This window comes from Halichoerus grypus, chromosome 14 (genome assembly GCF_964656455.1).
Source record: "Halichoerus grypus chromosome 14, mHalGry1.hap1.1, whole genome shotgun sequence".
In the NCBI taxonomy this organism is placed as follows: Eukaryota; Metazoa; Chordata; class Mammalia; order Carnivora; family Phocidae; genus Halichoerus; species Halichoerus grypus.
The window spans coordinates 73,037,720-73,062,077 of NC_135725.1; the positions used below are offsets into that span (position 1 = coordinate 73,037,720).

The following is a 24,358-nucleotide window of genomic DNA, read 5'->3' on the forward strand; positions in this document are numbered from 1 at the left end:
TCATTTTTGCCCTTGCTTCCCTTGCCTTTGGTGATGTTTCTAGGAAGAAGTTGCTGCGGCTGAGGTCAAAGAGGTTGCTGCCTGTGTTCTCCTTTAGGATTTTGATGGATTCCTGTCTCACATTTAGGTCTTTCAACCATTTTGAGTCTTTTTGTGTGTGTGGTGTAAGGATATGGTCCAGTTGCATTCTTCTGCATGTGGCTGTCCAATTTTCCCAACACCATTTGTTGAAGAGACTGTCTTTTTGCCATTGGACATTCTTTCCTGCTTTGTTGAAGATTAGTTGACCGTAGAGTTGAGGGTCCATTTCTGGGCTCTCTATTCTATCCCATTGATCTATGTGTCTTAAACTAAAATGTCTTAATAAAGAAGAAGGGAAGGGGGGGAATAGAATCAATACTAGACTGTTTAACACTGTTTAAGTTATCCTTGTTGTTTTTAATCTAAAGACTTGCCAAAATCAATGGGTTAGTGGTCTGGGTTTCTCTGTATTGGCATGACCTCGTGCAAGTTTTGATAAGTTTAATAGCACTTAAAGATCATGGAGTAGGAAGAGATGAAAAAATTCCTGCGATATCAGGCCTTCTTGTTTTATCCTCCCATGTCTCAAACTGTTCCATGATTTCAGTGTCTTTCCGTCCCATTCTCTCTGTGCCACATCCTGAATAATTTCTTCAAATCTAGATTCCAGTTCTCCAGTTCTCTTTTAAACTGTATATGCATTCTTTTGTCCTACCTGTCTATTGAGTTTCTAGTGTCAGTGATTATAATTTTTTTATTTCCCTTGGGTTTTGTTCAAGCATCACAGGTAGTTTGCATTATGGGTTCCAAACCCATGTGTTTGGGTGTTCTCTTGGAAGACTTTTTTCCTTTTATTCCACTTCATTCAGGAGTGAATCCAAGAAGGGAGCATCCCCATCTTCCCACTGTGGGCCAGCATTTTTCTACTTTGCCTTTCAGAGATTCCATATTTATACACGGTGGACAGAACAGAGTTCCCTCATTCTTGTCTCAGGCTTGTCTCCACCAACAGATGTCCCTGGGGCCAGTCAGCATTCCCTCACTCAGAGATTTCTCCTTGTTTCTGACCTGGGAGGTTTCATTTATTTTCCTAACAGTTCAGTTATGTATTTTAAAACAAGCTTTTAATGCATCTATGTTAAACATTATAAATATGTAAGAATTTGTGCATGTGTGTTGGCTTGTATGTGCATTTTTAAAAAGTCTCTGGAAAGATGAGTAAGAAACTAATAATGCTGAGAATGGGGGGCAGGGATGATAGCGAGACTTCTTTTGTGTTTAATATCTTCAGTGATTTGAACCATGTGGATATTACTGTCAATCAATTAAATATATAAACTTTTTTTCTCCAACAATCTGTATGTTCTGTATTGGATAGGTTTCTCCAGACATCTGGTCTGCCATTTTGTTAGGTATGGAATAGTGGTCATATAAATTTTGTTTTATTTTTTTTTTATTATTTTTTTTTTAGAGAGAGAGTGCATGCATCTGAGAGTGGCGGTGGGGGGGGGGCGTGTTGGGGGAGAGAAAGAGAGAATCTTAAGCAGGTTCCATGGTCAGCCCCATGCAGGGCTCAATCTCACAATCCAAGATCATGACCTGAGCGAAAATCAAGAGTTGGATGCTTAACAGACTGAGCCGCTTAGGCACCCCTTATTTTATTTTTTTTTTAGAGAGAGAGAGAGAAAGAGAATGCATACGTGTGCATGGGGGGCGGGGAAGAGGGAGAGAGAATCCTAAGCAGGCACCATACTCAGTGCAGGCTCAATCCCATGACCCTGAGATCATGACCTCTGAGCCAAAATCAAGAGTCGGACGCTTAACCAACTGAGCCACCCACGTGCCTCGGTGGTTATATAAATTTTAGATCATGGTTTTACCTCTGGTCAGCCTCTCGATGAACTTGCTAGATGAATATTTTCCAAACTATCTATGGCAGAGTATCAGCTCTTTAAAATATTTCCAGTCTGGCATGGACTGATACTTTGGTAGACTACAATAAAAATAAATACTGATCACATGCTTGGATGGCATGGAAATGTCAAATTGCTGTAACTGTTTCTAAACGCTTTCTCTCCATTTCTTCTCATCGCAGACCGGTAAAAAAGCAAGTTATGCACTAACCACACCAAGCGGCACTACTGGAAATGGTACCCCATTATTTTCTGGTATTTGGGGGCTGTAGATCGGATATTGATACAGTCTTGTTCTTTAAAAAATCTCTTACTGGTTTAAATTTTTTCCATTGTAGGTAACCTGTTTTCTTTCTGTAAAATGTTTTGTGGCCTTATCTGAAACATTAGATATTCCGCCGTGGCACATCCCAGCCTTTAATTAGTTGAACCTGAGCCCATGGCTAACTGCTCTGCATGATGTTAGTGGTGTACTTTCAGAAGTCATTCATAGATTAATAGTGTATTTCATTGAATCAAAGATGCATTGATGCTGGTGTTTTCTTGATCTTCTAGAAGGTTTCATTGGTTGGTTTTCATGCTACTAATTCAGGACTGCTACTGGATGCCACCAATTGTTAAGATGCCGTTGATTTCAGAGATGTTAAAATGTGGAAGAACGTGTGTCTTAAAATATCTTGTGCATGGTCCCGTGATTGTTCTAACCTCTAATTACTGTTGAGTGCTTGGAGACTTGCTTATGAGAAGGAGGAAAGACTTCAGTGACTTCCTTTAGAAACATCACCCCTCGGGGCGCCTGGGTGGCTCAGTCATTAAGCGTCTGCCTTAGGCTCAGGTCATGATCCCAGGGTCCTGGGATCGAGCCCCGCATTGGGCTCCCTGCTCCGCGGGAAGCCTGCTTCTCCCTCTCCCACTCCCCTTGCTTGTGTTCCCTCTCTCACTGTGTCTCTGTCAAATAAATAAGGTCTTTAAAAAAAAAAAAAAAAAAAAAAGAAACATCACCACTCGGCTGAAAGGCATCTCTTCTCTCTGTTGTCACACCACAAACATTAACTGAGGCAAATTCTCTCATTAATTGGCATGGCTTCCCTCCTTAGGAGCCCCGTGCTGTAGCACCCTTGGGATGGACCAGCACTGAGAACAATGGCTAACTTATCTGTGTGTTGGTGGCACTGGTTATCTTCCAATGGCATTAATAGACATTTTTCTTATCATTGAGATTTTTTCTTTTTCTTACTTTCAAATTCCTTCTGTTCCATCGCTGCCATTCTGATCTTGTGTATATCAGGAGTTCTGCTAGTTATCCCATTTTCTTGCTTGCCGTTCGGGAGTGTAGTACTTCTTTCAGTCGTGTGTTGTGTGGACTGCTTATTATAGAAATTTCTCAGATTTTTCTGGTTATATTTCTCTCTTTCTGGGGAAGATAGGGATTCCCCCCACTGTTGTTATAGTTCTTGGTCTACAGTGATGGCAGTTTGGGAGGAAGGGTGGTTAATATGTGGGCTAACACTATAATTCATTTCTTCACCATGTATTTATTGAATGCCTCCTCTCTGCTGGGCATGGTTCTCTAAGCACTGAGAGTACAGCCATAAACAACAGTCTTCAGCTCCAGCCTTCACTGGAACATTCATTCTGCTTAGTTCTGGTTTTCCTAAACTGGATGCTTATTTGGTTACATCCCTTCATTTTCAGATAGCTTTTTAAAACTTAGAATTTAGTAATTTCTTGATAGCTTAACACATACTTTATACAGATTTGGCACTAATGTGTTCTGCAGAAATGACGTAAACATCATTTGCTTTTTAGCCGATTACACCTCAACAAGAAGGCAACAGACAAACAGCCGTATAGCAAGCTCCCAGGCGTGTCTCTTCTGAAGCCCCTGAAAGGGGTAGATCCTAACCTAATCAACAACTTGGAGACATTCTTCGAATTGGATTACCCCAAAGTAAGTACAGCCTTGTACTCATTAGGAATGGGTGAGAGCTTTTCTTTTTTTCTTTCTTTCTTTCTTTTCTTTTTTTTTTTTTTTGCTTTTCTCTCATGGTAAACCCTTAAAGAGGCATTTTGACTGTAAAAGGTAGAGGTATTAAAAAAGTGCATGATGATGTTGGCCTCATACAACTGATGCTGCAATAGCAGCAGTTACAGGACAGAATTGGGGTTGAGGAAGGCGTGCAGATTCCTTCTGTGACCTTGTGACCACCTGCATGTCCATCTGAATTAGAAATCCCAGAGCAGACCGCCTGGAGCTCAGACATTGTTAAGTCCCTGATAGTTTGAATATAAAAATCTTGTTCCATGAGAGTTGTATGTGAACAACAGGAGGAGAAGGCAGTGCGAAAGAAAAAACAGCGTTTAGTGGTCTGAAATGAGATTCGAGAGAGCTGGAAGTAAACGTAAATTCCCTTGAGAAATCTGGCTTTTGAGCCAAGAATAGGTTACAATTAGCAGTAAGATGGGGCTTCCTCATACCTAATTTCTAATTTCTTTATCTTTCTGGGTTTTAATGCCTAATTGTATTGTTCGTATCATTTATCTATATGGTCTGTAGATCTGTGAACTCAACGTACGCCTTCTTTGGCGAACTCCCGGTTTTCTTGAGATGACAGTATCCTTTTTATCTCTTCCCTTTAATATTCCACCTGTAGTTTCTTAGGAGAACTTACTAAATCAAGAGATTTATGTATCTAGCTTTATTGCAGCTTTTTAAATTGCCTCTTTGAAACACCGCTTTTGAATGTGTCTTTACATTTCTACCTGCTTGATCATTCATTGAATGATCCATTGAATTTTCCTCCAAGGTCTTGTGTCAGTTTTTACACTGACTGTCCAGTTTGTCCATAGTTTTTGCCACTTGGAGACCCTTCCCCTCCTATTTCTTTAGGACAGTGTATCTCAAGTTGTGAGAAGGAAAATAATACACACCACATTTCTTAGGGTGACACTCTTATTTCTTTTCTTTCAGCCCGTATTTTTCTCGGTAGCATCAATGAAAAGAATAGAGAAGACACAGATGTAATAGCCTTAATACACCTCTTATTAAGTATGTGGACACGAGTATAATTGGTTATTTTTTAGTGTTGTTTTTATATTAGTGCTTTTAAAGTTTGGAAGTGGGTATTTGAAGCTAATTTGAAGCAAAACAGTTACGTATTTTTCTTCTAGTCTGTGTGTGTGTGTATATATATATGCACGCAGTATGTATCCAATAAATCGAATATGTAATTTTTTAAAAATAAGATACATACTTGATGTTTTTAAACTAAAAGTGCAAAAAGTGTACTTTTGTAATTTAGGAAGAATGATACAAATAAAATTAATTAGAAAAATGGAAGGTTTTCAAACCTCACATTATGTAAGTAAATGCAAAGAGAATTTTTTAATGAATATTTTCATGGGTTATTATTAAATCTCATTATTATTAAATATTTCATTGATTATTATTAAGCTAGAATCATGCATTTATCCTTGTGAAACTTGATGTCACATTTTAATTGTTTAATCATCATCCCACCCTATCCCCATTCACCCACTCTCAGAACTTAGTTATGGAACTTTTATATTGGGTCCTTGGGGGATGATGGAATTGAATTGGTTGCGGAAGTTAGTGTGGGTTTTAGTTGTAGAAAGAGTTTCTAAAAATAACCCAGGGACATATGTATCCATTAATCCTGAACATTTGGGATAAATCAATAATTGATTTCTTCTGAATGAATGAAGATTTTTTTTTATTACAATTTGAGATTATCTCAAGAGCTCTAGTTTTTGCTTCTTTTTGCACTTACGTCATTGAGGTATTTAAATTGATCGCAGAGAAAGCTGTTTTGATACTTATAAAATGAGGAACCACATATATAAGAGATTGTTTTTATTCTTTTTTCAGAACTTTACTAATTATAAAGGTACTGTTTGTTAGCTGTGTAAATAGAAAATATAGAAAGCGGAGGGAAAGTGCTAGGGACCTGCAATCTAAAGGAAACCTTGGACTTCATGGCATTTTATTGGCTTTTTAAAAGACCAAGCCCAGTGGCAGATGTTCCACAAGAAACTGAAGTTAAACTGCTGAAATTCCACAAATCTAAGTGTGAACAGACAAGTTGCTTATGTCACCCAGGAGGCATGTAGTCCTGAAAGGGACATCTGTCTGACTGCCAGGCCCAGCAGACTTTACTATTGGCTTTTTTTCGAGTGTGAACATTGTTTTCCAGAAGTATGTCCAGTTTCATTCTGGACATAAGGTTTTCCTCCTGATTTGATTCCGAACATTATAGACCATTCTGGAAAAAGAACATGTTGAAGTTTAGAAATTTTATTTAATTTTGGACACATGCAAGATTTACTGCTGGTACTTGTTCTGAATTTCTGGGTTTAAATTTTGGTGAGAATCGTTACTATACTAATTGCCCTGAAAGATTTCTTTACTTTACATTTACATATCTTGTCAGTCCACTTATTTTGGGTTTTTTTTTTTTTTTTTTTTTAAGATTTTATTTATTTGAGAGAGAGAACGCATGGACGGGGGGTGGGGGACAGAGGGAGAGGAAGTCTTACTAAGCAGACTCTGCACTGAGCTCGAAGCCTGACTTGGGGCCCCATCCCAGGACCCCCAGATTGCGACCTGAGCCAAATCCAAGAGTTGGGACACTTAACCATCTGTGTCACTCAGGAGCCCCAATCCACTTTTTCTTTCTTTTTTTTTTTTTTAAGATTTTATTTATTTGAGAGAGAGAGCGTGAGCACAAGCAGGGGGAGCAGCAGCAGAGGGAGAGGGAGAAGCAGACTCCCCGCTGAGCAAGGAGCCCCACACGGGACTCGATCCCAGGACGCCGGGATCACGACCAGAGCCGAAGGCAGCCGCCCAATGGACTGAGCCACCCAGGCACTCCTCCACTTACTTTGATATTTATTCCTTGGGGGAAAAAAAATAATGAAAAAGCCATACAATTCATTTTCCGCAAAATTGAGCGCTCAGCTTGGTGTCAGCATAGACGGCGTTTTAGGGAGAGATTTAGCCGCGGAGGGAAGATGCAGCAATGTCTCAAATGGCTTGACAGCTTTATGTTAGTAAATTCTGGCCATATGAAGAGTTTTTAAATTAAATGATCAGAGTTATTACCAGAGTGAGGCTGTGGTAATAATGGTGGGTTTTTTGCCTTTTTTGCAAATACAGAATTGGTTTAAAATGTTACAAGTCCGGTGCCATGTTTGGACTCTTTCTTGCTGGTAGTGTAGTTACCCTTAACAGGATCTAAACAAAGAATTAGAGAAGACAGAAAATCGAATCCATTATCAAAAGACCAAGCACAATATATGTGGTGAATCTGCAAGATAGGAATTCGCCAAGTAAATTTGGAAAACTGTATAGACAATTTCTTGAAAATAGAGAAGTATGTAATATTACTTGTCCAAACTTTGAATTCAGAGCTGTGTTCTTATGAAACATCTCCTTCCTGGCATCTGTCTTTCACTCAGAAGTTATCCTAAGGATAAATGCATTAACTTAACAAGTGTATTAATCACTCCATGCCAGAGAATGTTCTAGGCATTTGGGGTTTAAATCTGTTCTGTTATAGAAAATTCATATTCTGCTGTCATCCAAATATCATCATAAAATTTTTCTGTAAAAATGTGTAGTTATTTATAGAATAGTTCAAGATATTTCTACTTGATATGCAATATGATTGATTAATATCATTAAAACAGTTTTCTATTTTAAGAGGATGTTTTATTTTGTTTGCTATAGTGCAAAGTTTATCAGTGAGGTTTTTCTAATGTTATTTATATATCTAAATCTAATATTATGTATGCATCTGAATTTATTTGTAAAAACTGAAAAGTAGCATTCATGGTTATTGCTGTTTCAGATATTCAGTTCTTAAATATCAAAGGGCTGAATCCCAGTTGGTGGATTTCCTGCACCTCTCTTGTTCTCAGCCTTTTAGTCATTGCACTGTTTGAAAAGAAAAAGGGAAAATTAGCCAGTTTAGCTATTTGTATAGTAACCTTACCAAAGAGTTGTGGAACACTAACCTTCTTATCTAAACTACTCTGGGGTTTATTTCTAGACTTTATGTATTCATAATACACCGATTTATAATGGAATTCACTATATCTTATAGCCCTTTCAGATTTATAAAGTAAATGTTATCTTGAAATATTTTTAAAGTGTAATATTTTTAATAAACATTATGTTTTTGAACATATATACTTATGTCCCATCCTTAAGATAATATAAAAATATCCAGGGGCGCCTGGGTGGCTCAGTCAGTTAAGCCTCCTCCGCCTCTTGATTTCAGCTCAGGTCATGATCTCAGGGTCGTGAGATCCAGCCCACATTGGGCTCTGCGCAGAGTCCGCTTGTCCCTCTCCCTCTGTTCGTCTGCCCCCGCCCCCCCCCCCGCCAACTCATGCACTCTCTGTCTAAATAAGTAAATAAACACAGTCTTTAAAAAACATTTCAGAAATTTTTTTGTGTGTTAACTAAGAAAGCCTTTAACCAATTTGATAATGTTGTGTTTTGCCAGTTGCAGGGTAGTTAGAGTGACTTAACTATTCTAATAGAGATTCCTAGCAAATAAAATGTTTGATCAAACTGAAGACACAGGTGATTATCACAGCTAAAAAACGAACTCCTGGTTAAAATCTCATACTTTAGGAAATACGTGAAATGCTTACCTCCTATTTGGTATGATTTTCATTTTCAATTTCAGAAACAAGCAAAAGTTATGTGTTTTTTAATAAGAGTCTTAACGTTTTTTAGATAATGTGAATTGAGTTTTATTTGCACCCTGGCTAATCAGGAGGTTTTTGATTTTTGTTTAAAATTAAGTTTAAGAAGTATAATCAATAAAAATAAAAACTTTAATTTTTTGAAGTATTTATTTTAGAGAGTACAAGCAGGGGGAGGGGCAGAGGGAGAGAGAGAAAATCTCAAGCAGACTCCCTGCTGAGTAGGGAGCCCCATGTGGAACTCCAGCTCTCAGGATCCTGAGAGCATGACCTGAGCTGAAATCAAGAGTTGAACACAACTGACTGAGCCACCCAGGTGCCCCTAAAATAAAAATTTTAAATCTTGCATTTGAAGAAAGGTAAACTCTGCCTCCTTTGAAATCATTTCTAGAACATATATTTTACAAAGCTTTTTCATTATATTTTATGGAATTATATCACTTATGAATATCCCTTTCACTGTATTCGGTCATACCTGCAAAACAGCATAAATTGTAAAAGCATTAAAGAAACCATGCGGTGTTTGGAAAAACAAGGAATTCTTTACCGCAAGCCTGGCTGTTTGGAAAAACAAGGAATTCTTTACCGCAAGCCTGGCTGAACAGCTTGCTCTAGTAGGGAAGCCAATTGTTACTTTTACCCTTTGGAAGGTCACTTAATCTTTCTGATCTTCATTGTTAAGGTCAGTGCCTTTTGGCTGGTTCAGCCAAACATTGTTTTGAGCGTCAGGTTTCGAGGATGACTGATGCTTTATAGGACTTAAGAGTCAACCCTTTGGGAAATTCAAGGGTGTGGGCCAGAGTGGTGTCCTTCCCATCCTCCGATTTTTATCTGGTCCCTGGAGACTGGGTAGTTGTAAAGTTGGTTTTGATACCTCCTGAGTGGCAATTTTGGTCAGTCATCATTAAAGGTAGATAGTTGATAGAATGTATGCTAATAATAGGTGGAAAGTATGAGGGAAGTATACATTGTTTTCCCCTCTACTTAATTATTGAGAAAACATTTTTTTTTTTTTTTGCACTTAAAAAATCGTATTATCTCCTTCTTTGACCTTAGTCCTGGCCCCTTTTCATACTCAGCCACCAATTTCCATATTGCCAGTTTTTGCTGAGTTTCCCCTTTACCTGGGCTAGTCCCTGTATGTTAGACACTTAAAAAGTTATGTCTTTAGTTCTTTTTATTTTTTAGGACCCATGGATTTGTTATTTTTTTCGTGGACATAATTAACCTCCCTCCTTTGCTTAAAAATGCCAACCCCATTTTAGAAAAAGATTGGTAGGAAATTTGTTGCAGAGTCAGCATGAATTTAATAGCACTTCTGGAAAAAAAAAATTACTACTTAGAATACCCCATAAAATATTGAAGTAGCATCTTTGTATGTGAAAGCAGATACTTTTTAAAAATTTAGTAGTTTACTAATTGGTAACTTAAAGTTTAGCTCAAGATTTTATAAACCTGGTTACATGTCAGAATCACCCCCTGAGTTCTAATTCAAAAGTAAGAGTGGGGCCCAGTATTATCTTCTTTAAATAAATATCCCAGGGTAAAGGACCAAACCAGTCAAGTGCAAAGAAATGACTCCCTAACCTACTGAGCAGAATAGAACCCTGGGTATTTTCATTGTTAAAAGGCTAACCGTGCTTTTCAGGATGATAGATTTTTAGTCAAATTCTATTTTATTTCAGAAATTACTATACAGCAAAAATCTAAACTCCCTTTGTCCTTTTCATGCGAAGAGTTTGGGAAAGTGCTTTAAATTGATCATAAGGGGAGTTGATACGTAATTGATAGCACCTTCATGAAATGATAAATTCAGAGACCAAGCTTCTAGAGAACAGAGGGGGTGTTTATTTTGCTTTCTATGTTGCGTTTACACTGCTGGGCACCCTGTGAGTATTTGGTAAAGCTTCGGAGCCACGGAGAAGCTTGAGATCCAGTTTAATTATCAGGTCATGCCTATCTGGGAATGGCCCTCAGCTGTGAGGGCTGCCAGGCCCTTCATGATCTCTTCTGTTTGCAAATAGGCCCCTGTTCAGGGAGAAGCTGCTCTCAATTAAAGCAACACTTGATATCATAAGTGTTTGCATCCATTATGAGTACTCTCTTAACTTTAAACTGTGTGTGTACAATTGCTTGTTTTTCCTAACGCCTTTTTATCAGTCAGCAAATACTAATAATGTGCTTATTTTTGTAAGAGATTAATTTACATAAAATGTGTTCTTTGACTAGTATGAAGTCCTCCTTTGTGTACAAGATCATGATGATCCAGCCATTGATGTATGTAAGAAGCTTCTTGGAAAATACCCAAATGTTGATGCTAGATTGTTTATTGGTAGGTAACAACTTACTTCGGCAATAACCCTTTTGCTTTAATAATATTAAGTATCAGCAATCTTTGTATTAAACTAGAGTGAAGTTATTAGCATGTTTGCTTTATGCATGTTGGAGTAGTGATAGGATATGTTTATATCCTTTTGAGAAAACTTAAGTTCTAAAAACACAGGTTTTTTTCATATCTGGGATTAACAAAATAACAACAAAAACCCCTACTCCCTCCCCCCCAATTACCCTGTTTTCTCAATCAGACATGAGAGTCTGTTTTTTTGTTTCTTTAATATTTTCGATCTGTGGGCTTTTCTATATCACATTCACTGTAATTGGGAGTGATTGATAGAATTTGCTCTTATGATATTACAAAAAGAATATATATATATTTTTAAAAATGTTTTTCAAAAGCCTATAGGTTTATTCTGAAGACTTGTAGAGAGATATTTGCCATTAAACATTGATTCATACTTACTACTGATGCATTTAAGAATTAAAAAACTGAAAATAATGTTTTCAAAGAAATTCTCTTTGAGAATGAACAATTTCTAAATGTTACGAATAATAAGGAATGTTAAGCATAATGATAAAGTATGTTTGTTTAAATTATTATGTATGAAAGTACTTTTCACTTCTCTCTACCCTATATCTGTATTATAGAAAATATTTTCAGTATTGCATGAATCTTTTTCACTGTTGCACCTTTACATTTTTAGGTGGCAAAAAAGTTGGCATTAATCCTAAAATTAATAATTTAATGCCAGGATATGAAGTTGCAAAGTATGATCTGATATGGATTTGTGATAGTGGAATAAGAGGTGAGCTTCTTTTTATTTATTTCACAAAACTATCCATTTGATGGTAAAATGCCAAAAGCAGTCTGAAAATATATTTGTCAATCCTTTTTATTTGCCTAACAAAGTAATTTATTTCATCTTATTTCATGGTAAAATGTCAAGTTATACTTACTAAGATTTGGAATTTTGTAATGCTAACCTAGAATGTTACATGTATAAAAATATTTTGCTTTAAAGAGAAAATTCCAGCTATTAAGAAAAAGATAGTCATGGTCCATTTTACAGCCCCTTATATAGGATTTTTCATAGTTGTAAATTTTCCCTAGTTCATGATCTGTTTGTGGCACCAATAATATACTATCTCACACAAAATGTAGTTCACAAAAATTAATAGGTGAATGTATTACCAAAATACATACATGGCTTATTTTAGTAGGAAGGCGTTTATATACTGAAATTATAATTTGCAGTTTTGCATTTTTAAATATTTATATCTAATTACCACAAGTTTCTTGACCTTAGCATTTTGGGCTGGATAGCTCTTTGTTGCTGAGGCTGCCCTGTGGGATGATTAGCAAGTATCCCGGGCCTCTACACACTGAATGCCAGTAGCACCTCTTTCTTGGTTGTGACAACCAAAAACTGTCTCTAGACGTTGCAAAATGTCCCCTGCAGGGCAGCAGTTGAGAACCACTGTATTTAAGGTCCAAGTACACTTTATAGAGTAGATTTCGTTCGTAAGACTTGAAGGAAATAAAAATAAAGTCATGTAAAAAGATATGAGATGTTTGCTATTTGAAGAGGGGACAATGATTTAAATTTTTTTATTAGCTTAAAATGCAGATTTGAAACTAATAGAAGTGTGGCATGCCTAATTAATCAGGATCATTACAGATCCCTCAGTTCGTGGTCAGAGATTATGTTCATTCTTCGTGTTTGCTATGTTCAGTTGTTTTTCTCATATATTTGTTACGTTTTCATAACATATGTACACATCCCTGTCAAGTATCATGCCATTCAGTTCGCATTAGCATTAGCGGTTTTAGGAGATGGGATATCTCATACCCTCTAAGAAAGTGGAGGCTCATTTCCTATAGTTAGAGAATGCGGGAACCAACATAAGGACCGAGGTCCTTTAGAGCTCTGCTCCTGTACCTTTTCTTTTAGGACATACTGTCTCTAGTCCAGTTTGGAGGTTCTGAAACAGGGAGAGTAACATTTTCAAGGTATATCCTGTCTCTGGTACATGTTAGGTATTTATTAGCCTGAAAATGTATCGTGTAAATTAGCTTATCATGTATTATGCCTTTTTTGGGATGTGTATTCTACTTAGAAAAGTGATTGAGAATGATTCTATTAGATCCAAATATTAAAAAAGGATAATAGCTCACAAAATATGTTTCACATTAGTGGGCACTTTACTAAAAATAATTTTTTTTCTCTCTCTCCCTTGCCACCTTTTTGTTTTTTTCATTGTAGTAATTCCAGACACACTCACTGACATGGTTAACCAAATGACAGAGAAAGTAGGCCTGGTTCATGGTCTGCCTTATGTAGCAGACAGACAGGGCTTTGCCGCCACATTAGAACAGGTAAGTATGGTGGTCATATGTAATATTCCTATTGTCACATCCCTCATCTACCAGAAACCTGAGACTAGTTTAGGTCTGAGAGTTGGGATGAGCTACCCGAAGTTAACTGTGATTAAGTCTGTTTTAACTTGCTAGATACTGACATCCTCACGATGAGAGTAGTTGTTTTCTTACTGAAGACATTTTTGGGCCCCTGGAATCACTCACAGCTGAACGTAACTGCCCTCTGGCAGAGAAGGAATGTGCACAGGAAATTCCTCTTACGGTCTCATCACCAGCTGAACAGAGTGTATTCTTTCTCCTTACGGCTCTCGCTCTCAGATCTAGAGTTAGGTTCTAGACTACTGATTTACATAAAAGCACATGGCATATAATTCTTTCAGAGATCCAGTCTGAAAAGAATCTTTTTTAAATATCACAGAATATTTTAGTTTTTAAAGATTTTATTTATTTGTCAGAGAGAGAGAGTGCACAAGCAGGGGGAACGGCAGGCAGAGGAAGAAACAGGCTTCCCGCTGAGCAGGGAGCCTGACGCGGGACCGATCCCAGGACGCTGGGATCATGACCTGAGCCAAAGGCAGATGCTCAACCAAGTGAGCCACCCAGGCATCCCCAGAGTATTTTAAATATACAAAAAAGGGAAAATTATTCATACAAATCATTATAAAATCCATTTGATGTCCTACTTTTTTTAAAGATTTTTTTTTTTTTAATTTGAGAGGGGAGAGTGTTCTGGAGCTTGGCCGGGGGTGGGGGCGCAGAGGGAGAGAAAGAGGGAGAAGCAGACTCCCCGCTGAGCAGGAAAGCCTGACATGGGGGGGACCCTTGATCCCAGGACCCCGAGATCATGATCTGAACCAAAGACAGGCGCTTAACCAACTGAGCCACCCAGGCACCCCTGTTTGATTTCCTTTAAAAACAGATTTCTAAAAGTTACCTGAGAAACTTACTTTGAGTTTTCCTTTTTTTTTTCTCTTCACCCTATTAACAGAAATGTAAACTATAAATTTTGGAAAAATAAAAGAAGCAAAAAATAAAAAACAACCCATAACCCTACCTATTAGAGGAAGTTTCTGTTTTTTTCTATGTGCTTTTAAAAAATAAGTTGACTTTTGTCACTTCATTAGCTTTTCTCCATATCATTAATAACTTTTTAGAAAGTTATTAATTTTTATGGGCTGTGTCACAGTCTATCATATGTATGTTCTATACCTGATTTAACCATTCCTGTGCTGTTAACACATTTGGGAAGAAAAACTTGCCTTAATGTCATCAGGGAAGGATATACGGTTGTAGTCTTTTAAATATATCAACTTGCTTTTAAGCATATCTGCACTTACATTATTTTGTATTTCAGTCTTGTGATTACCACAGATCTAAGGGGGTAAAGGCACATTGTGAGTGGAATTTAACCTTTGGCAGTTTGAGCTATGAGCTCTTAATATTGCCTATGAATATATTTGTCCTATTGCAAGAAATTGTTAAATCTTTAAATACCGGAGTTTTTGTTTATTAAGAGAAACTCTGAGCCGCTACTTTAAAATAAAATACTTTTTATTCTTATATGCCACATTGTATTTTTGTTTTAGAAATATCCAAGTTGATGTATATGGCAGTGGTATGCCACATCTCCTAGATCACGGTCAGTCCCTGAGGTTAAATTTAATCCTTAAAGGCCCCTTTTGCCGTACTTAGAGTGAATGGAAATAGAGGGATTGTTTCAAGTCTGTAAAGAAATCCTGGGAGCCGTTGACATAGTCCCTATTTACACCTCATTCTTAAAGCCCCACATAATAACTGCTTAAGGAATTAAGATGTGTGCTTCTGGTCTTATATATTTGGTTCAGTTCAGTCCCACAAACATCAAAGCTTCGTTGAAGTCTGGACATAGGGTAGGTAGCAAGAATCATCTTCTTCATCACCCCTGATAATTCTCTTGTTCCACGCTGTGTGCATAACTCCTGCCATTGAGAAAAATCACCGTTCTCCTCTCAAGCTAATTGGAAAAGGCAGCGTATCTCAGATGTAAATAATAATGTTTTATGTCTAATAATTAGGGTGATGACCATTTTATTCTACCACTAACTTAGCAACTTGCATAGCTCATGACTTCAAAGCATATCTAGGGAAAGGGGGAGTAAAATGGGAGACAGAATTTTAGTATCTACCCTGTTTATGAAAAATACATTGAAAAATAACATTGGGGAAATCGGGAAAAAGCTCAGTGACTTGGGCAGGAAGCAGCTAGCTATGAAAGGAATTAAAATAGGATTGTCCTGTAGGTTGATACACCTATAGGTGGTGTTTGTATGTATGTATGCGTGTGTGAGTACACATGTACATTCACGTACATACACTTGTGTATGTAGGGGTGTGTGTGTGTCATTACACGAACATTTGATAGTAGGCTATGTAAGATATTTGTTAATATTTGACATGTCAGTGAATGATATTTTTACCTAATTTATTTTATATACCAGTTACGTTTTATTTGGATAAATCTTTGAATCTTGCAGCTTTATGGAACACAATATTTATCTGAGAATAGAATACACTTTTTTTTCCCAGAAGTATATTTTTCTTTGTAATAGTGGTAACAAGAATAGTCAATCTAGGGGCACCTGGGTGGCACAGTTGGTTGAGCGTCTGACTCTTGGTTTCGGCTCAGGTCGTGATCTCATGGTCGTGGGATCGAGCCCCACATTGGGCTCCTCGCTCAGTGCAAAGTCCGCTTGAGAGTCTCTCTCCCTCTGCCCCTGCCCCCTGCTCACGTGCTCTCTCTCTCTTGCTCTCTCTAAAATAAATAAATAAATCTTGAAAAAAAAAATAGAATAGTCAATCAAATAAGAAATTACTGATTGGGGCGCCTGGGTGGCTCAGTCGTTAAGCGTCTGCCTTCGGCTCAGGTCATGATCCCAGGGTCCTGGGATCGAGCCCCGCATCGGGCTCCCTGCTCTGCAGGAAGCCTGCTTCTCCCCTCCCCCCCCCCCTGCTTGTGTTCCCTCTCTCGCTGGTCTCTCTCTGTCAAATAAATAAATAAAATCTTAAAAAAAAAAAAAAGAAATTACTGATTGCCCGCTACATGTAAACATTATTTTGTAATAACTTTTATTCAGGTAATTTTATAAGAATAATAAGATACTCAGTCATACTTAAAGGAGGTTCATTAGGAAGAAAACAATGTTTATAAATACCATACTTTTAACATAGCATTCTAATTATGCATAAATGTTCTTGCTTTTGTTTTGGCAGGTATATTTTGGAACTTCTCATCCAAGGTCATATATCTCTGCCAACGTAACTGGTTTCAAATGTGTGACGGGAATGTCTTGTTTAATGAGAAAGGATGTGTTAGATCAAGCAGGAGGGCTTATAGCTTTTGCTCAGTACATTGCCGAAGATTACTTTATGGCCAAAGCCATAGCTGACCGGTAAGCAAACGAAATGACATCAGGCTGTAGTAGTCTTAGTAGCTGGCTCCTGTTGGTTTATTATATTTTTTAAACCCATGGGTTTGGGGCTATTTTATTTCTTGCTGGTGAGTACAGAATAGGTTAATATTTTACAAAGTAATTCCTATTCATAGATACGTTATGAAAGAAATAAGTGAAGAAAATAAGTGTTCTGATTCTTTTAGATTCTTTAACGTGGTTTGACATTAAAAGAAGCTTCTCTGTGATTATAAATTTACATTATTATAGATGTAAATTTCTATGTGTTTTAGAAGAATTAAAAATATTAGTGCAGTCATAAGCCAGCAGGTGAAAATTTAAAGAATATGATTTCGCATTTTGGAATTTCTCAGTAGATTATTTGGTGCTTTGCTATGAAGCCACCTAACGATTCACAGAATGACTTAATAACATTTCTCTGTCACAAAATACTTGTTTGCTTTTAAAAGGGTTTTCATTGCCTTGTGTGATAATTTACTAAAGATAAGATTTTAAAAATTGAGGTATGCTTTTAAAATTCTTTCATGATGTTATTCATGTGGCTCATAGTTTCATAGTGTTTCCCATGAGATACATAATGCTGCATTTTGTTTGCATTTCTTGTTGAATATCCACAACATGTGGATATCTTGTTGATACGCACGTATCACATGTATCTCCCCCGCCGCCCCCCATTTGAGCTGGTGGTGTTTTGGTTTTGTTTAGTAGTGATCAGGGACTAAACTATGAAATACAGAACCCACTCCACTTAGTACTTTCAGAATGTCTGTATTTTAAGTTTCTTAAACTGTAAACGGAGGGGTTGTAGTTCCTTCCAGCTGTAGATGGTACTGTCATGGGCCTGTGTAATTGCTAAAACATCCATAAGTATGATATACCCCAAGTAGGGTGCTAATCCTGAGAACTAGGCTCCCCCTGAACACCAACGGTTGCTTCCTCTTTATAGTGATGAGTAAATGCATAGTCAGTCATGCCTGTATGTGTTCATCATCATCTTAGTACATTTTATAATTGTCTTAATTTTCAGAGGCTGGAGGTTTGCGATGTCCACTCAGGTTGCAATGCAAAACTCTGGCTCTTACTCAATTTCCCAGTTTCAGTCCAGAATGATCAGGTAAATCAGCTGGTTTTTTTCTTTTTATACTTGGTTAAAAGAAAAAGGGTGGGGGGAGTAATTTTTACATGGTCTAACTTGGTATTTAAAATATCTAAAAGTCAAATTTTGCTTAGTTCCAGAAAAGAGAGTTTAACATCATTATTAAAATAAATTTATTGTATAAATACATTTTCTTTGCTGTGTAACCCTGAAAGCATTCAATAAAGAGATGTTGAGGTGGGTGGGGGGTGGGGTAACTGGGTGACGGACATTAAGGAGGGCACATGATGTAATGAGCACTGGGTGTTATATGTAACTGATGAATCACTAAATTCTACCTCTGAAACCAGTAATACAGTATATGTTAACTAAGTTGAATTTAAATAAAGAATTAAAAAAAAGGGTGCCTGGGTGGCTCAGTCAGTTAAGCGTCTGCCTTCGGCTCAGGTCATGATCCCAGGGTCCTGGGATCAAGCCCCGCATTGGGTTCCCTGCTCGGTGGGAAGCCTGCTTCTCCCTCTCCCCTTCCCCCTGCTTGTGTTCCTTCTCTCGCTTTGTCTCTCTCTGTCAAATAAATAAAATCTTTAAAAAAAAAAAAAAAAAGAATTAAAAAGATGTTGAGAATTTGATTTCTTCAATATGCTGATCTCTGTTTTCTAACTTTCTATATTTTGACTTCTATAATCCATACAAATGAATTTATAGGCTTTTTTTATATATACTGAATAAAAATAGAAAAGAAATTCATTAAATACTCTTTAAAGAGGAGGCCTTTATATTACAGGGTAAAGAGCTGATCATTTGGGGGGAAAATTGATTAGTCTTGTAACCAAGCTGTTGTTTAAAGAAAATCTTTTTTTTTTTTTTTTTTAAGGTGGACCAAATTGCGAATTAACATGCTTCCTGCTACAATAATTTGTGAGCCAATTTCAGAGTGCTTTGTTGCCAGTTTGATTATCGGATGGGCGGCCCACCATGTATTCAGATGGGATATTATGGTATTTTTCATGTGTCATTGCCTGGCCTGGTTTATATTTGACTACGTTCAACTCAGGGGTGTCCAGGTATGTGGCTGGCATGAAGAGGCTGGCAGTCATCTGGTAGAACTAGAACTATTTTAATGTAGAAAAGGTTGAAGAAATCTATCTGAGCCATTCTTTAGCTTCCCATTGAAGGTTAATATCAGGTTTAAACATTACTTTCCTTAGTAGAATGCGGATGCAAAACTCAACTTGATTTTCAACTTTCAGTTGGTAGTTATACTATGACTTTTATTAAGGCTCAAAAAATAATGTAATAAAATGATTTTTATTAAGGCTCCCCAAAGAATCAAGTATTCACACTAAAATAGGTCAGGATAGCCATGATTTTAATGGTTTTTCTACTCATCATTAACACTTTTTAACAGATATAGCATGGCAGTTAAATCATACAAAGAAGCAGGCTTGATTTTTATGTAGTGTATTTAAAAGAGTGAAATTGAAGAATTTCATTTTTTTTAACTGTGTCTAGTTCGACAGTCGGTCAGTCAGTTGTTGTTGTTTTTTTTTTTTTTTAAATCCCCAGGGTGGCACACTGTGTTTCTCAAAACTTGATTATGCAGTAGCCTGGTTCATCCGTGAATCCATGACAATATACATTTTTTTGTCGGCATTATGGGACCCTACCATAAGCTGGAGAACTGGTCGCTACAGATTGCGCTGTGGAGGCACAGCGGAGGAAATTCTAGATGTATAACGACAGCTTTGTGACTGTACATAAAGGAAAAAAAGAGAAGTATTATAAATTATGTTTATATAAATGCTTTTAAAGATCTACCTTCAGTAGTTTTATCACATGTATGTTTGATATCTGTTCTTTAATTTATTTTGCATGGCACTTGCATCTGTGAAGAAAAAAAAAAACACATCTGTAGTCTTGGCCAAATGGTACACTTTATTTTGTGGAAGTAGTGAATCAAGAGAATTGGTTCTAGGAACCTGGGTTTGGTTTTTGTTGTTGTTTGTTTATTTTTTAAAAATAAATAAATATATATATATAAATATATGAATGCTCTGCAACAAACACTATGACAGTATCCTTCAGTAGAGAAAGTTTCTTATTTGTGAGTACACTCTTTTAGAACATTCATGGGATGGCAGCAGCTTTGTTTTGGGGTTTAGGAAAGGCTAGAAAGTAATCCCTTTACGTGTCTAAAGTGAAAGGTATTATGTGGTGGACAGCCCACAGCGGGGTACTAACTAAGAAACTTTTTCATGCTCTATGCCTACCTCTTGTAGTTGTTGCAGAGCAAATATAAATTGTAATAAGGTAGCTAGGCCTTGCAAAAACAAATGGGAAAACTTTAATAATAAAAGAGCTGGAGTCTAGTATTTATATGAATCTGTGAGAGAGATTTTTTTGGTCTCACTGCAATGAACCAAAAGTGGTTGAGTTGGGTTTTTAATTGTAGCCATGTATTGAAGGCATCCTTTTGACCAACTCCTGTTGGTTCTGTCTTGAACCATTGTTAATCACTGTGCTGGTAAACCTTTCCTTCCTTGCTCCTTACCCGACCCCACCCCATCTTTCCTGAACTTTTTTTTGGGGGGGGGGGTGGTGGTGGTTTTGTTTTAGTGTGAGTGGATGTTTTGATAGTTATGAGGAAAAATGCATTTCAGACACATTTCACACATGAGCTATTTTCTTACACAGTATGTCTTATTGTTAAAAAGAATGTAATTTCATGATACAGGTATTTAATATCTTTTTTAAGTAAGTAAATATTCTAGCCATCAAATAAATTGCAGTAGAGTATTAAGTGGGGACAAGATGAGTTTTCCTCTTAAAATTAATCAGTATCAAACTAAGTCTACTGTGTATGTGTTTTTTTTTTTAACTCTTACAGTTAGTCTAGTCTTATTTAAATTGGATTTTTGTATTCCAGTTTGTATGACAGAATAGACTAGATCGGCGCTAGTTGTAAATGCATGCTGTCTTTCACTCTTCTCTCCCCATCCTGCCGCTAAACTTGCTTGTCAGGTTGTACTTAACTTGTGGTGAACTGGACTAGTTATTGTTTTTTTTTAAAAAAATAGGCAAAAATGTAAGGGACAGTGCATAAGCCTTTTTTTTTCTGTAGTGGAATTTTTGCTTTTTCTTCAGGATTGGATGGCATGTTGTCCACGTGAACGCCTGCCGCAGGGCCGACGCCGGCAATATGGCGGCTTGCAAGTCTAAGTTACTACAGTTTCCGTGTCAAAGCATCATGTGTAGCATATCAGCAATAATTACATATTTATAGAAAATGGACACATTTTCACTGCACTGAGCCAATTCATTTAATTGTCTAATGACTAACATGGTTTCAATTGTAGCTATTAATGTGTATATACTATGTATACACATTATGTATAAGCTTTTCTCTGGGCCAAACTGCTTCATTCAAAAAAAAAAAAAATTTTTTTTTTTTTTTTTTTGCGCCTTATGACAAATTTGGAGGGCATTTTTTTCATGAACAAAGGCTTTGATGCATATTCCTTTCTATGTGAAATGGGTAGTGTTGTTCTCTGAGGAAAGTTGCACAGTGAAAACCAGTCTAGTTGTGACCCACTTTGTGTTTTTTTTTTTAATCTCTATTACACAAGTTGAATTTTACTGAATTTGTAATTTGTCGGTTTGTTTAATGAAGTTTGGTTGATGCCATCTTTTGCACTGCTGAAGTGAAATCTTGCTTATTAGTTAGCTTTTTGCTAATCTCAGTATGGGCAATGTAACAACAAATCCAAATGGCTGGACAGACTTCTTGTGTTTTGTAAATATAAAAATGACTGTTCTGTATGTGTGTTTTCTGTGGTAAAGTGAAGCTTCAAGTGAAGCTTCACTTAGAGTGATTCTTTGTTTAGCAAGTTTAGAGTGGTGATAATATGGTAAGAAATAATATAAATGTTGAAGGAAGCATCACAACAGAACTGTAGGAGTCCAAATTTAAAACAAAAATACCAACAAGTATCTAGAATATACCACGTTTTATTATTTAAAATCATTGTATTAAGTTTTTTGTTCAAAATAAAAATTTGAATACAATCAAAACATTAACAATAATGTATTTTTGTTTACTGTCTTTCCTTTTTTTATTTTATATTTTTGTAAATAACATGTTCCACCATGCATAGCAGAATTACTGGGAGAATTCTGTCAAGTGTTAATTTTGAAATCTTCCTTTTTACCTGCACTACAGTCAGGCTTATGGCTTCACATTGGGCTTTTCTACGTTGGTTGCATGTTAGAACCACCCGGAGAATTTTAAAAAAAAAAAAAAATACAGATGCCTCGCCCTTGCCCACAGGAGATTCTGGTTCAGTTATTCCGGGGTGAGGCCTGAGCTCTGCTTGTTCTGAGCAGGCAGACCTGAGAAGCTTTGGCCCTTTTTGGCCCCTTTGGCCCCCCCTCCCGCCTTAGCTCACAGCCTGACTCAGCCTTTTAGATGGTACCACTCCAGTGGCTGGGAAAGGAAAGAAATGGCTCCACTGGCTGGAGACCCAGATGGGAGATTGCTAAGCCCGACCCCCGCACTGTCCAGGGCCAGGCTCCTCCCAAGCTGGAGGCATTTCCAGGCCTATTTCACCATCAGCCTGTGAGGGCAGAATACTTTTAACTGGAGAGCAGATCCCAGGGGAGGAAGAGTCTGAAAAGAATTTGAAATGATGAAAATGTTTTGCCGTAAAACAGCAGTGATGGTTGCACAACCTTGTGAATAGACAAAAAACTCTGAATTGTATACTTTAAAAGGCAAATTTTATGGTCTGTTAATTATATCTGAATTTTTTAAAATAAATAAAGGAAATCGTGAAACCACCATTAATGTATTATTTCCTTCCAGTCTTCTGATACCTGTTGCCGAAATGGTTCGAGAAAGTGCACAGAGCTGCTCGTTGTTTGGTATCCTTGCTCAAACACAGAATGGCTGGTTTCAAAATCTTTCTAAAATTGAGAGATGAAAATATTGTACCTCATTGTTTAAACAAGGAGTTTTTTTTTTTCTTTTTTTTTTTAAAGTAGGCTCCACGCCCAGCGCAGAGCCCAATGCAGGGCTTGAACTTAGAACCCTGAGATCAAGACCTGAGCTGAGATCAAGAGTCAGATACCCAGGTGCCCCTCAACATACGGATTTTTTTAAATGACTGGCAAAATTGAGTAATTTTGTATGTATGACTTATAACCACTGGAATTTCTGATCTTATTTAAGTGAGGGTCTTAATGCTTCCTTATTGTGTATTCCAAGTCTTGTCTCTTAACCATAATAAACAATTTACATCACCAGATAGAAGTTCATTTCTGAACTTTATTTGCTAGTATTTAATGAAATATTTTCTAGGCTTCAGAGTGAGGTTATGCTAACTGCAAAGTCAGTTGGGTTTTTTTTCCCCCCTGTGCTCCAGAAATTACTTATTTAGCCAGGAATGATCTGTTCCTTGAAAGTTTGAAAGCATTTATCCATAAAACTATATGGGCCTGGCACTTCAATAACCTTTTGCAGTTTATTTCATTGGTACGAATCAGTTCACATTTTCTGTCTTTCAAAGTCCATTTTGGTTATTTGCACCACAGAGATGCACACAGCATTTTCATAATTCTCTTCGGACTCCTGCTAGCTGCGTGTGCTGCTGGGCAGGAGGTCTGCAGCCCCTGTGCGGATTGAACTTGCACCTCAGGTCTGAGAGCAGAGTTGCAGGCAAGGCCGTCCCTCCCCAGGCCGCCAGTATCCTCTAAGAAAACCTGGCCTCCATTACTCCTAGTCTTAAAACACTTGAATGGCTTGATGTTACCTTCAGGCTAAAGCCCAAGGCTTACTCATGGCAGAAAGGCCATTTTGGTGACATCCTTGCGCACACCTCCCCTCTTGCTGTTTTGCCCAGCCCACTCACATTGAACTCTCACTGTAAGCTTCCTGCCGTTGACCTGACGTCTGCTCTTTCCCGCTCTGCGCCTCTGTGCCTGTTACTTCCTCCAACTCCGTTCCTCCAGCCTCCACATTGCCCTTGGGACTCCACTCAGGTGCCAGTCCCTCCGGGACTTACCTGCACGGCTTATGGACCCCGTGTCTGCCTCCACAGCCTCGCCCTGCACGTCCGCCCTAGTACCTAGTACCTAGTACCTAGTACCTAATACTAGTTATTTTCATTGGTCCTATAGTTGTTTGTGTTCATCATTAAATTGGAAATACCAAGGGCAGGGAGGGTCAGTAATGTACTTGACTTGGTGTCCCAAGCTCCTGGCTTAGGACCTGATACAAAGTCCATTCTCTGGAATGAACGAACAAACAAAGATAAGCATGCCTGTGTCACCAACCTGAGACCTATAGCTAATCACATGAGAGGAATGCAGTCTGTGGAGCCAGCCTGCTCGGGTCCACTTTCCAGCGTCACCATTTGCTTCCTATACACAC

The 24,358-nt window shown here is 37.6% G+C and overlaps 1 protein-coding gene across 1 annotated transcript in view; it reads left to right on the plus strand.

Moving 5' to 3' along the window:
* UGCG (UDP-glucose ceramide glucosyltransferase) overlaps positions 1-22,002 on the plus strand; it is a 38,256-nt gene extending 16,254 nt beyond the window's left edge. Inside the window, exons 2-9 of the mRNA XM_036090942.2 lie at positions 3,744-3,885; positions 10,899-11,001; positions 11,711-11,812; positions 13,271-13,383; positions 16,636-16,814; positions 17,863-17,949; positions 18,806-18,995; positions 19,498-22,002. Of these exons, the coding sequence (XP_035946835.1) occupies positions 3,744-3,885; positions 10,899-11,001; positions 11,711-11,812; positions 13,271-13,383; positions 16,636-16,814; positions 17,863-17,949; positions 18,806-18,995; positions 19,498-19,668 (1,087 nt within the window). The 3' untranslated portion in view covers positions 19,669-22,002. The remainder of the gene's footprint in view (positions 1-3,743; positions 3,886-10,898; positions 11,002-11,710; positions 11,813-13,270; positions 13,384-16,635; positions 16,815-17,862; positions 17,950-18,805; positions 18,996-19,497) is intronic.
* Positions 22,003-24,358: the final 2,356 nt, after the last annotated feature.